Source organism: Triticum urartu, chromosome 3 (genome assembly GCF_003073215.2).
Source record: "Triticum urartu cultivar G1812 chromosome 3, Tu2.1, whole genome shotgun sequence".
NCBI lineage: Eukaryota > Viridiplantae > Streptophyta > Magnoliopsida > Poales > Poaceae > Triticum > Triticum urartu.
Genome location: NC_053024.1, coordinates 101,185,458 through 101,197,484, shown reverse-complemented (window position 1 = coordinate 101,197,484; position 12,027 = coordinate 101,185,458). Strand labels below are relative to the sequence as shown.

The following is a 12,027-nucleotide window of genomic DNA, read 5'->3' as shown; positions in this document are numbered from 1 at the left end:
TTAGCCTACTTCCTCCGTCCTTGAAAGAGTGTATTTCCAACTTTGTTGAGGGTCAAACTATCTCAAAGTTTGATCGAGTTTGTACAAAAATATGTCAATGATTGTGAAACCAAATAGGTATATGATGAAAATATATTTTATCATGAATCTAATACTACTAATTTGATGACATAAATGTCAGTCTATTATTATATAAATACGGTCAAACATAAAAAAAATTGACTTTCCAACAAAGTTGGGAATACACTCTTTTCAGGACGGAGGGAGTAGGTTCTTCATAGAATCGTTACCAACGCCACCGATTTGAAATGTGGCCGCCAGGTTCTTTCCTGACTAGTTGGTTGGTCATCAATGGCTATTTCCTAGAGTTTAGATGCATCTGAAATCGCTATCCAACCATCGATTATAAATAACCCTCGATCCCAGGAGCGGCAAATCGGTGCCCGAGCTCAGATGCATCTGAAATCGCTATCATAGGTTCCGCGCTCGGGATCTGAACAAATAGCACCGACGCATCTCACAATGGTCCATTGGGAAAGGGCGGCCCCAGAAATACGGTAGAAAACAGTGCTTCGATGGTGGGGCCGCATCTTAGGTTGGTCATAGTGGGGAGTAACTTATGCTAGTGTCATGCATATGACACTAGTCTAAATTATCATCTTCATAGTGTAAAGTAATATAATACTAGTGTCATAGATGACTTCATTTATTAGCGTGTAGACTCATATTGTCTTGAGAAGCGTTATGTTACTACTTTTCATTAACTTTTTGCCATATAAGCAAAATTTTCTTAAAGTGCGCTATGTTACTAGCTAAGTTAGTTCCACTATGACTAGCCTTATGAGGTGGACGAAGCTAGGGCGCGGGCGTCTGCGTGGCGCAGCGAAAACAAGTCAACAGGCGGGCGCCATGTCGACTGGTCAGGTGCGCGCTCTCGCACGAGCCCACGGACCCAAGCTGCGTGGTGCTCGTAGTAAACCGCGTCGACACGGTGCTCTGGCACTGCCGCCCGGGAGCAGCCGCGGCGTGGTCCGAGCACGGCCACTACCAGGCAAGTTCTCGCCGGGCCCGGCCTTCGCGGAAACCCCTGTCGCCGAGCAGTCATGGCCATACCCGATGTACCGCGTATGGAGCGAGCCTTCACCTGCTGGAGTCGCGCGGGGAGCTCTTCAGCGTGTCCTTGTACCACCCGCTGATGGAGCGGGCTGACTATGCAAAGCTAGTCGCAAATGTTTCCGGCAAGCGTTTTTACAGCATTTCTCTACTACTCCCTCCGTACTGTCGCTGAAATGAGTGTATCCACACTAAAACGCATCTAGATACACTTATTTCATCGACAGTTAATTCTGGACGGAGGTTGTGCAATATATAGCTCAAAGACTCAAAATCTTTCTTCTTATACAGGTCACACTGTACTACGGTAGCTACCCAGCTCACTTCAAGCTTCCAGCTACAACAGCCCCATCGCCACACATATCCATGAAGATGGCCAAGTTACACAGCAACTACGCTACCTCAGACAGTCTTGTATACATTCCACGGTTACAAAAAAGTTGCATTTTACAGTTTGAGTACACGAGCAGCTGCTGCTGGGTTCACAAACAGATGCAGGATTGGTGGCCACAGCCGCCGCTCACTCGAGGCCGTAATCCTCGCCGAAGTATTTGTCGACCAGCCCATTGGCCATGTTCCTCATCGCCTCGTTCTCGTGGAACTGGAACCTCTCCATGGCCTCGATGCCGTCCCCCCTCTCCACAAGCTGGGGACCCTGTCCATTGGGATACCCCCTCATCACCTGCAAAGATGGTGGTAATTTTGATATCAATGTAACTGTAGAAACTCGATACACCCAAAGTAAATTGAAGAGACAGTTTACTTTGAAAATTACTAATGATTCGGGTTAGGAAATGAGATGGGAATAGCTAAAAACGCGGTAAGATTCCCTCACCAGTTCCAGGAACTGAAGTCCGAGTCTTGCGCTCTCTATATCAGCAGATCTGACCAAATTTATGAATCCTGGAAGGGCTCCACCATTTATGATCGAGACTAGATGTTCGGTGATTATGTTCGGGGGCTCAGTACTTCCTGCTGGGACAACACACAGATTGCCCAGGGTGTAAGCTGCTTCCTTGCGAATGTCAAACTGTGCACTCGTCAGGAGGTGTATTAGCGAAGGCGTCGCCTCACTGGTAAAAATCAATTTCTTGTGCTCAAAGCTGCCTGCTGCTATATTTGACAATGCCCATGAAGCCTCCTACATAAGCAGTCCACAAATCGAAGCATAAATAAATAAAAAATAATATAGTATGTCGGCTAGATGAAGTAAACTTGAACCAGCAAATGAAAGAGGACCTTTCTGAGAACCCTATTGTCACTCTTCAAACATTTTATGAGACTTGATAAAGCTTGATCTGAGAACAATATTTAGTTAGAACTTGCAAACTGTACCTCGTGATGAATATCATAAGTGCTGTTATGTAACTGGAGACAAAAGGATGATTGGCTAACCTGTGATGCTGTTTCCAACAATTAGGATTGAATCAACCATGTATTCATCCCCGGCTACAAGATTCCCTAAACCACGAAGCACCTGATTCAACGTAGAAGTGTCAATTTGCTGCGTTGTGAAATTACATACACTACCCCACAGTAACATCGTATACATTATTGGATGTTCATACAAAGTGCAGAATTCTACAATAACTGAGAAAATATATTTAGAAAAGCTATATATTAATTGCAAATCATAATCAATACGTCTCCTAATAAAAGCATGCCTCTACAGAAATTACCTGCTCATTATTACACTGGTTACCAAATTGACAACCATGTATACACAGGGTTATGAAAGTTTGGAGTTTGAACTATGAGGTGTTCCGTATTCCTCTTAAAAGATATGGTCATTTTGCTCAGCAGTAGTTAAGTACGATGAAAAGTGTAAGCAGTAAGCATTTCCAGGGAAAGCACCAAAATTGTTAATAAGATAAAGGAACAAAATGAGATTGAGAGAGAGAAACAAATGGACAATACCGGAATGAGCAACTGCAAGTTCTCAGATGCCAGCAGGCGTCCAATCAGCAACTGAGGCACATGGCTTCGTACTATTAAGCTGATAGCTTTTTCTGAAAGTGCTGAAAGATATACCACTACCCATGCCACCTCAGTTGCTAACTCTTCGTCCCTGAAAGATCACTTAACCCATCAGTGGCAGTAATGAGCAAAACCATGCATGTCACTCTGAAAAACTTCAGTAAATGTTTCCATGTCATTCATGCATCTCAGAAATACCACAAAATATAACAAGGACTAAACAATTGCACAAGGAGAAGAGTAGCAAGTGTCCAGTAAATACAACTTGGCACACGATCTAGGTTACTAATGAAGAGATTGAAAGGAAGTACTGCTACATGCATATATAATGAATAAATATACAGTGAAGACATGTCAGAAAGCACAGGTCAGTGAATTTGAACAGTGTTCTTTATGTAACTGTAAGAACTAAGAATAAAGACTGCAACCATTTGTAATGAGTAAGAAGCCAATCCTTGGTTTTTAGAAACTCATAAATGTACAGTAAAATGATTAATAAAAGTTCAATGCAAAATAGAAAGATGTCCATTAAGAGACATACGCCTTTTCCAAGTTCCTTATGATCGCATTTAGCACACCATCGATGTTAATAAGCTCATACGCAGCCTTGGGATCAGGCCCCTGGATTATAAGAGAACAGACATTTGACACTTCAGTAAAAATGATGCTTCATGAACAGCTACATGCATATGTACCAGTCTGAAAGTGATAAAAACTGTTAAGCAGAAGGAAAAGAAAATGAGTGAGTGAGGGATTCAGATTCTAAAAACCTCATAAAGTACGCATGCCATGAAATGTTTTGAATATGGCTTGAAATTTTGCTGAGATCAAATAAGTCTTACACTAAGGAAACCCTTCATTAATATATCTAACAGAAGGACCCAAGCTTACCATCAAGTTAATTTTAGCTTAAGCAATCCTAATTCCTAAATAGGGCTTACTTTACGCTTTTGCCGAAGCACTCCTAATCCATAATAAGAACTTGGAAAGAGATAACTGTTGAACTCTGGCATAAGAAACTTGAGACTCATACAGTCAAAGCAAGAGATCATAACCTTGATGAGATTTGACAATGCCCAAGCAGCAGTTCTTGCTGTAGAACCCTTGCTTGATAGCATTAGGCGGGCAAGAGGCCACAAAGCACCCTGTGCAATTAATGTGCTTCTCAGGTCTGCTCCTTCACCAGCAACATTACCGATGGCCCATGCACATTGCTCAGCAACAAGTGTGGAGCTCTTCTCTAACAAAATAGACCAGGAAACATTTTTAATATAAGGAAAGCTCCAACTCCAACTGAATTGCAAATGTCTACCTAGCCAACGTTCGTGAGAAATGTGCATTACATAGGACCAGAGATTAATATATATTCCTAATGGGGATTAAAAAAATTGTCCAACAAAATGGAGAAAACGAACCACCAAGGTGAGCAACAAGCAATGGTAATGCGGGCAGCACGGATTTTGTTTCTTCTGGCTCCCCAGCTGCTATGTTTGTAAGGCACCAAGCAGCCTCTAGCAACTGCAATAAAAGCATAAATAATCTTCATAAGACATAGTTCAGATGAGCACAGAAAAAAATGCAATGCTAACAATGAACATATCTAACTGTATAACAGCAAATAGATAGCATAGAAGTTGTTTTCCAGGTAATGTAGAAAGCTGGAGTCGGTATTTTTCCAGTGCAAAATGGTCAACCTGTTCATCTGAAGATCCAAAGGACAGATATTGCACTAAAAGAGGAACTGCCCCAGCTTTAATTGCTACTTGAATGGGAGGTACTTCAGACTGTGACAACACGCGTCTCACTGCACGAAGTGCCTCTATCTTCTTCTTCTGGGCCCCTTTTCCCCTAAGAAGCATAAAAAGGTTGGAAAATACACGCCATAAATTTTTCTCATATAAATAAGTAACTGTAATCCAGAGTGTAAATTTTTCTCCAAAATCCACAAGTGCTTAAACCAAACCTTACAACTTAAAGATGTGTATCCTCGGAGAGGAAAACCACTAAGCCAGGTAAAAAAAAGAATCTCCAACATACTAAGGTCGCATTTTGTAGTGTAAATCATAATGATGGAAGCATATATTTCTGGAATCCAATATAATGAGATGTGTAAGGGATAATGAAAATTCTTCTCCCCACATGGACACACACCACAACCAAATAGGCAAATATTACAAGATGAATTGTGATCTCCAGCATATGGAATATCCGAGAAGAACCACAAACCTAACTAGTTAGAGGCAGTGGGTTTCTTTGCATTGCGTAAGAAGAAGAAAAAAGATAGGCCGCACATACTGGCTTGACAAAGCTGATTTCAATTCTTCAACAGCTTGAGCAGTTCTTGTTTCAAGATCTGCTTTCTCATCAATAACCATATCACCATCTTCAATTGTAGCCTCATCGCTGCCAGAAAGTGGGGCACGGCACACACGCTTTGCACGCATTAAGGCTTCCCTTCTTTCCTTCCCTATTGCTATAGCCTGTTCACGCCTCCGGCTAGCTGCCGTATTGTGCACTGCAACCAGACTTCCAACCAATTAAAGACTATAATAAGTAATAACTAACACTCAAGCAGCAAGTTCCCATACAAATATGTTGGACCTTCTATAATTGCCAAGAGTGATTAGTCCACGTTGACACATAATTAACCTGTGATTTACACCAGATAAATTTGTATGGTAGTTTGGCAAATCGCAGATAAGATTTAAGCGCACTTGTGAAGTTAAAACACTAGAAAATTAACAGCGTTTTCTCGTGGCAGCAGACATGACACTACAATAAAGCTGATAAAGTTTCACTCCTATAAATTGTTCAAACCTTAATCATAGAGCGCGAACGTCCAGAGCGCCATCTCTGGGTGCGTTGGTCTCTACTCCACACGATCGGTCGCGCGGGTCATGCGAAACTTCGTGCTGTGACGCCACGTGTACGTGGCAGCCGGTGCGTGCATCGCGCGGTCGCACCGACACGCCGTCATGGTGACCTTGTTCAAAACTCCTATAATTGACCAACTATCTTGAACAATGTATTTCAAGTTACTGCCTAAGTTTCGGGGTCCCAATTCACAACATGCCAAATTGATGTCTGACCAATTCTAACTTGCCCGGTTTTAGATGCACAAACCAGAATCAAGGGTTTGTAGACAGTGGGCACGATAAAACGCTACTAGTACCAGGCAAGAGACACTTCGCGCTCGCCGCTCCTATCCCCGCTATTAAAGTGACTTCCGGGCTTGCTTAGGAGACTAATTAGGGCTTCCCCCACCGCCGCGCGAGAACTGTTCGACGGAATTCCAGAGGCACGGCGAGGTGAGCATAGAGGAGGAGGAGAGTGTTGGAGTGGGGACCTGAGGATTTGATGGCGTAGCGGTGGCTCTGGAGCGAAGAAGCCGGCGAGCCGGGGGCGTTGCCGTCGGCCATCGTTTACGGCGGCGGAGCTCGACGGCTGCGAGGCTCGGTGATGATAGGAACGGACCAAACCGGGGGACGGGGCGGAGACTAAGCAAGACCGTACGGTGGGCCGGATTCGAGATAGTTCAGTTTTATCGTGCAGCCAGTGCAGCCTGGGCTAGGCCCTATTGTGTACATCACGAGAGACCTCGCCGCCTATGGCTAGGCAGGCCGCGGCCCATTAACTGTTGTCGCTAGCCACTCAACCTCTGCTCCAAGCTCGCTCACCTGTTTCTTCAAAAATCCCTCAAAAAAAAACCTGTTTCTTCAAAAAAAAAAAAAGCTCGCTCACCACCCCAGCAACTGGTAACTTTTCTCAAGCCTAAAGAAAAGGCAACTTACCCCGCAAAAAAGGGTAACTTTTCTCAAAAAAAAAAAGTAACTGGTTCACAGGAATGAAACGGAAAACAGTTTTTTAAAGATAAAAATTATACATTCAAAAAAATGAAAAACAAATCATGAATTTAAGAAAATTAGTGAATTTTGCAAAAAAACAGAATTTGAAAAAAAACGGTTCACGGATTAAAAAATCATGTTTTAAAAAGACAAAGAAAAAGGAAAAACCTAAACAAAACTAATTAGAAAAAACATAAATAGAAAGAAAACACATGGGGGGAAGAAAACCCAGATCAGAAGCTTCCCGCTCCTCCTGTGACAAAACGAAACGTCATAGGTCCTTGAAAGAACGCTCAAGGCCTATATCTAGTGCTATAAAAGCCGAATAGGCCTATATCAAGTTATGCACATTTCAGCCAAGATTTTGCCAAAAAAATGAATTCAAAATTACTATAAATGCCTTTCCCAAATTGTTTTTACCTAATCGATGACAAATTCGCAGCACAAACTAAATGATGAATTTAGCAAACATATACTCCCTCCGTTCCAAATTACTTGTCGCAGGTATGGATGTATCTAGATGTATTTTAGTTCTAAATACATCTATTTCTGCGACGAGTAATTTGGAGGGAGTAGGCGGGAGTGCACAAAAATCATACTCAACCCAAGGTGTTGGCAATTTGGAATGTACATCGCTTTGTAAGTAAGGTTTACATCATACCAAAAATTGAGCAACTGCTAGGCGTCAGCCGGCTGATCTTAGAGAAAGATCTTAGGGAAAGATCAATTTGCATGTCCGACTGTCTAGACTAGCCCATGTGGTCGTTTGATCGCAAGCTCGCATTAACACATCACGTCTTCCTCTTCTCGCCTCACATCCTCCTCTCACGTCACATCCACCAGGGCGGTGTAGGTGCTCGGTCATCACAACAATAGCCCCCTGAATGGCAGTGCAATGTCTCTTGTTCGCCAGAGTGTCGGTTGACCAGTAGCCCCGCCATTGTACCACGGGCAATCCATCATAGCATCCCGTGGACCGGGATGCTCCAGTGCAGCACGGGCGACCCGGCGATGCTTCATCATAGCACCGGTGGCCCGGGATTCTCCATGCGCACCAAGGGTTATGTTGCAAAACCGGCCGCTCACTTGTAGCATGGACGGTGTGCCACTGTACCACGGCCAATCCATCATAGCATCCTGTGGACCGACGATGCTCCAGTGCAGCACGGGCGACCCAGCATAGCACCGGTGGCCCGGGATTCTATTACAAAACCCCCCCCCCCCCCCCCCTCTCCTTCCCGCGGCTGCGACAACCTAGCGTGACACGTGACCCCATTACAATTCCGTTGCAGATCGTCGGGAAGCAACTCATGTGACGTGTGTCCATCCCTCGAAGCGGCTGACGAGAACATGGAATCAGTCGGGAAATAAAAGGTTTTCCAGAAAATTTCACCATGTTAACCAATAGGAAAGGCAAGGATGCTCACTAAAACTGGGCTCGACATTGAAAGTTCAGGAGTAGAGAACAAGCACACATCATATTGCAGTTCACACGGCAGTCAGACAATGAGCAAAATCCACAATCTATACAAGACACAGCAGCAGTCGGTAACGAATAGAATCAGTTGAGATTCACATAATCACATTACAAATTGTTCACATGACATTATTCTGTATTTACGGACCGAGAGGTGAAAAGATCCAGGGCAACACAACATCAAAGCGCACAAGAACAGCTAGGGCAGGGGACGAGCTGGACCAGTTCACATGGTGCGCCCCATAGTCTGCTCCGTGGGTGGCATCATGACGACGACGGAGCGCCCATAGAAGCCAGGGTGGGGAACCCTGCGGCGCAGCTCGCGCCCCTCCTGGCAGAGGGCGCAAGGGTGGCAGAAGTAGTGGGTAGCAAGGTCGCAGGCGACCTCCAGGTGCTCACGCCTCTCCTCATCCTCAGCAAGGCCACCGCAGCACCCACATTGCCTAGTGAAAGCCTCAAAGCTACCCTGTAAACATGCAGAGCAGCCATGTCAGTATATTGCTTCCAACAGCGCTACCATGGGAGGACGGGATAAGTACACAGCATATACAGCAGAAGTTAAGTCTTAGAAATTTGTTTAAACTAGATTAGTCATTTTACAATAGGCAAGTTTCAGCCCCGCGTCCTGATTCATAATGTTCAAGGGTGAAAACTAGAAACAGATATATGATAGATCATTGTAATGCAGAATGAGAGAAAGCTTGCCTCAAGATTGTATCTTCGACGAATAGCTGTACGAGTGGGATGAGAGAACCATGGGGCTAGGCAGTTCCACCCAAAGAGAGAGTTCCCGAGCATATAGAGGCCAGTGTAAGGCAAGCAGCTGTTTGCAAAAGTTCCTGGTGCTGCTGCAAGCCTCTCAACATTGCTACCATACAGAACACATGGCGCTACACTTCCAAGAAGGCCTAAATGATACACAAACACCATTTAGTTAGTTACTTTTTTTCGAGTTTAAATAAAAAGGGCAGGCTCAAAAGAGCCATCACAATAAATCCCGCCTCATGCACTACAACGAACACGAACAACTCAAACATACAAACATCAGATGGCCAAATTAGTTGGCCAGTTAGAACAGGATTGTCATATGTTGTTTAATAGCTGATAACCCTCTGCATACAAAAGTCCAGATGCTTAGGTAGATAACAACATTTAGCACACCACGGGGCTTGGCCCGTAATTCAAAAGGTCCATAATTACTTAATTAGAACTGAACAATGCATCTTATCAAAGGCATGTCTACTAAAAATTAAAAATGTCATGTGTGAGCCAGCCAACAGTAGTTTTAAGATTCCTATACTATTGCTACCATACAGAACACATGGCGCTACACTTCCAAGAAGACCTAAATGATACACAAACACCATTTAGTTAGTTACTTTTTTTTCGAGTTTAAACAAAAAGGGCAGGCTCGAAAGAGCCATCACAATAAATCCCGCCTCATGCACTACAACGAACACGAACAACTCAAACATACAAACATCAGATGGCCAGAACAGGATTGTCATATGCTGTTTAATAGCTGATAACCCTCTGCATACAAAAGTCCAGGTGCTTAGGTAGATAACAACATTTAGCACACCACGGGGCTTGGCCCGTAATTCAAAAGGTCCATAATTACTTAATTAGAACTGAACAATGCATCTTATCAAAGGCATGTCTACTAAAAATTAAAAATGTCATGTGTGAGCCAGCCAACAGTAGTTTTAAGATTCCTATACTATGGCTACCATACAGAACACATGGCGCTACACTTCCAAGAAGACCTAAATGATACACAAACACCATTTAGTTAGTTACTTTTTTTCGAGTTTAAACAAAAAGGACAGGCTCGAAAGAGCCATCACAATAAATCCCGCCCCATGCACTACAACGAACACGAACAACTCAAACATACAAACATCAGATGGCCAAGTTAGTTGGCCAGTTAGAACAGGATTGTCATATGTTGTTTAATAGCTGATAACCCTCTGCATACAAAAGTCCAGGTGCTTAGGTAGATAACAACATTTAGCACACCACAGGGCTTGGCCCGTAATTCAAAAGGTCCATAATTACTTAATTAGAACTGAACAATGCATCTTATCAAAGGCATGTCTACTGAAAATTAAAAATGACATGTGTGAGCCAACCAACAGTAGTTTGAAGATTCCTATACTATTGCTTAAGTTGCATTCCACTCAGGGCAATATAGCTGAAATTTGAAATGACACATAGAAAACTTAGTGCTAGGGGTTGCCTTTGAAGAAGCAACTTCCATACTCAGAATGAATGTAATGTATCATGACAACTTCACCTAATCATTGAAACAAGTATGCATACTCCTAGTTTTAATGCCTCCAGGAGTCATGATCCCGACCTCCGTGTCAATATGTAACACATTTTGCAACTGATACTAGTTCACAGCAACTCAATTCCAATAAAATATTGCGTCCTAACTCCTATCTAGTTCCAGAATTGCCCAAATTTCAAATAAGAAGCAAACATATTACAAATCTTATAACTGCCGTGCACCGAGTCTAACACGTCACAGGGATCTCATTGTCAAAGTTACTAAAATCCCTAGGAAATTGTATGATTTCCGCCAAAATCGAGCTCGATAGAAGAAGCGCAGGCACCTATTCCTGTCGATGCCTACCCCGACCACGAAGCCTGATCCGAAATCGAGAGAGATCTGGGGGCGAGGGGCACGTACAGACTTCGAGGTCGCTGCTGCAGAATTCGTCGTTGCGGCCGAGGCAGGAGAGGATCCCAGAGTCCCAGCTTTCACGCGGCTCGGCGCCGGCAGGGGCGGTGACCGGCTCGCCCATGACGACGGGGACCCCGTCGGCGCAGCCCTTGACGGGATCCTGCGCCGGGGGGAGCTTCTCGTTGGCGGGCGGGGCCAGGAGGGGGCTGGCCTCCTCGTGGTGCTCGTCGGCGGCGGCCATGGCGAGAGGAGGGGGGTGGACGGGAGGTGGTAACCTAGCGCGAGCGGGGTCGTCGCGTGTTGAGGCGGAGGGGATTGAGGAGGGAGGAGACTTGGAGGAGGGCGGAGGAAGGGGGAGCGGAGGGAGGCGAGTAAAATAGGGCGGGGGAAGCGCGTGGCGCCGTGGCGTGGACGCTGGAGACGATGGCTCGCTTCCTTCGCTGTGAAGACAGAGGAGGTGGTAAGTTTTTTTCTTACCTGTGGAGAAGACTTGGCTGGACGCGAGGACGAGTAGGATGAGATTTTTTTTTTTCAAAAAAAAAAAAGATGAGATGTTTTTCATGAATTGTATATTTTTTGGGCCTTTTGATTTGCGGGACTCTGTAAATACAGAAATAAAAAAGTATAAAAATTAAAGTATATTCATTTAAATTCAATAAGAATAGCAAGGAACGTTTGATGTCACAGAGGTAACAAAAAAAATATAAAAAGATGTTGGAATGGATGTTAGATTTCTATGACATGTAGTACGTACCAAAGGTTTTATATAAAAAACTCCTATGGAATCCACTCGTATAATTAAAGGACCAACGTAGGAAAAAAAGTTCTAAGAATTTCGATCCTTTAAAAATCCTATAGAATCTTTTTGAATCAAAGGAGCCCTCAGATCGTTGGATCATAAAAAGTAAAAAAGAAACACAAATGAT

At 43.9% G+C, this 12,027-nt stretch overlaps 2 protein-coding genes across 2 annotated transcripts; both read right to left on the bottom strand.

Moving 5' to 3' along the window:
- Positions 1 to 1,378: 1,378 nt before the first annotated feature.
- Positions 1,379 to 6,614, bottom strand: LOC125543126 (importin subunit alpha-2). Its single transcript, XM_048706378.1, has 11 exons — positions 6,437 to 6,614; positions 5,386 to 5,605; positions 4,785 to 4,938; positions 4,506 to 4,608; positions 4,146 to 4,330; positions 3,632 to 3,711; positions 3,031 to 3,181; positions 2,509 to 2,590; positions 2,353 to 2,411; positions 1,949 to 2,254; positions 1,379 to 1,795 (listed from the first exon to the last, which is right to left on the bottom strand). The coding sequence occupies exons 1-11, from the start codon at positions 6,507 to 6,509 to the stop codon at positions 1,634 to 1,636; spliced, it is 1,575 nt and encodes a 524-aa protein (XP_048562335.1). The 5' UTR covers positions 6,510 to 6,614; the 3' UTR covers positions 1,379 to 1,633.
- A 1,828-nt stretch (positions 6,615 to 8,442) lies between these two features.
- Positions 8,443 to 11,534, bottom strand: LOC125543125 (cell number regulator 8-like). Its single transcript, XM_048706377.1, has 3 exons — positions 11,108 to 11,534; positions 9,118 to 9,320; positions 8,443 to 8,878 (listed from the first exon to the last, which is right to left on the bottom strand). Exons 1-3 carry the CDS (start codon positions 11,340 to 11,342, stop codon positions 8,639 to 8,641), a joined length of 678 nt encoding a protein of 225 aa, XP_048562334.1. The 5' UTR covers positions 11,343 to 11,534; the 3' UTR covers positions 8,443 to 8,638.
- Between the last annotated feature and the right edge of the window lie 493 nt (positions 11,535 to 12,027).

What these genes read in the sequence shown, in the direction of transcription:
- LOC125543126 (XM_048706378.1), bottom strand. Translation starts at nt 6,509, where the DNA reads ATGGCCGACGGCAACGCCCCCGGCTCGCCGGCTTCTTCGCTCCAGAGC. An exon ending in CTACGCCATCAAATCCTCAG is followed by an intron (nt 5,606 to 6,436) that starts GTCCCCACTCCA and finishes GTCTGGTTGCAG; the next exon opens with TGCACAATACGGCAGCTAGC. An exon ending in GCTTGTTGCTCACCTTGGTG is followed by an intron (nt 4,331 to 4,505) that starts GTTCGTTTTCTC and finishes CTATTTTGTTAG; the next exon opens with AGAAGAGCTCCACACTTGTT.
- LOC125543125 (XM_048706377.1), bottom strand. Translation starts at nt 11,342, where the DNA reads ATGGCCGCCGCCGACGAGCACCACGAGGAGGCCAGCCCCCTCCTGGCC. An exon ending in CAGCAGCGACCTCGAAGTCT is followed by an intron (nt 9,321 to 11,107) that starts GTACGTGCCCCT and finishes TGTATCATTTAG; the next exon opens with GCCTTCTTGGAAGTGTAGCG. An exon ending in GTCGAAGATACAATCTTGAG is followed by an intron (nt 8,879 to 9,117) that starts GCAAGCTTTCTC and finishes GCATGTTTACAG; the next exon opens with GGTAGCTTTGAGGCTTTCAC.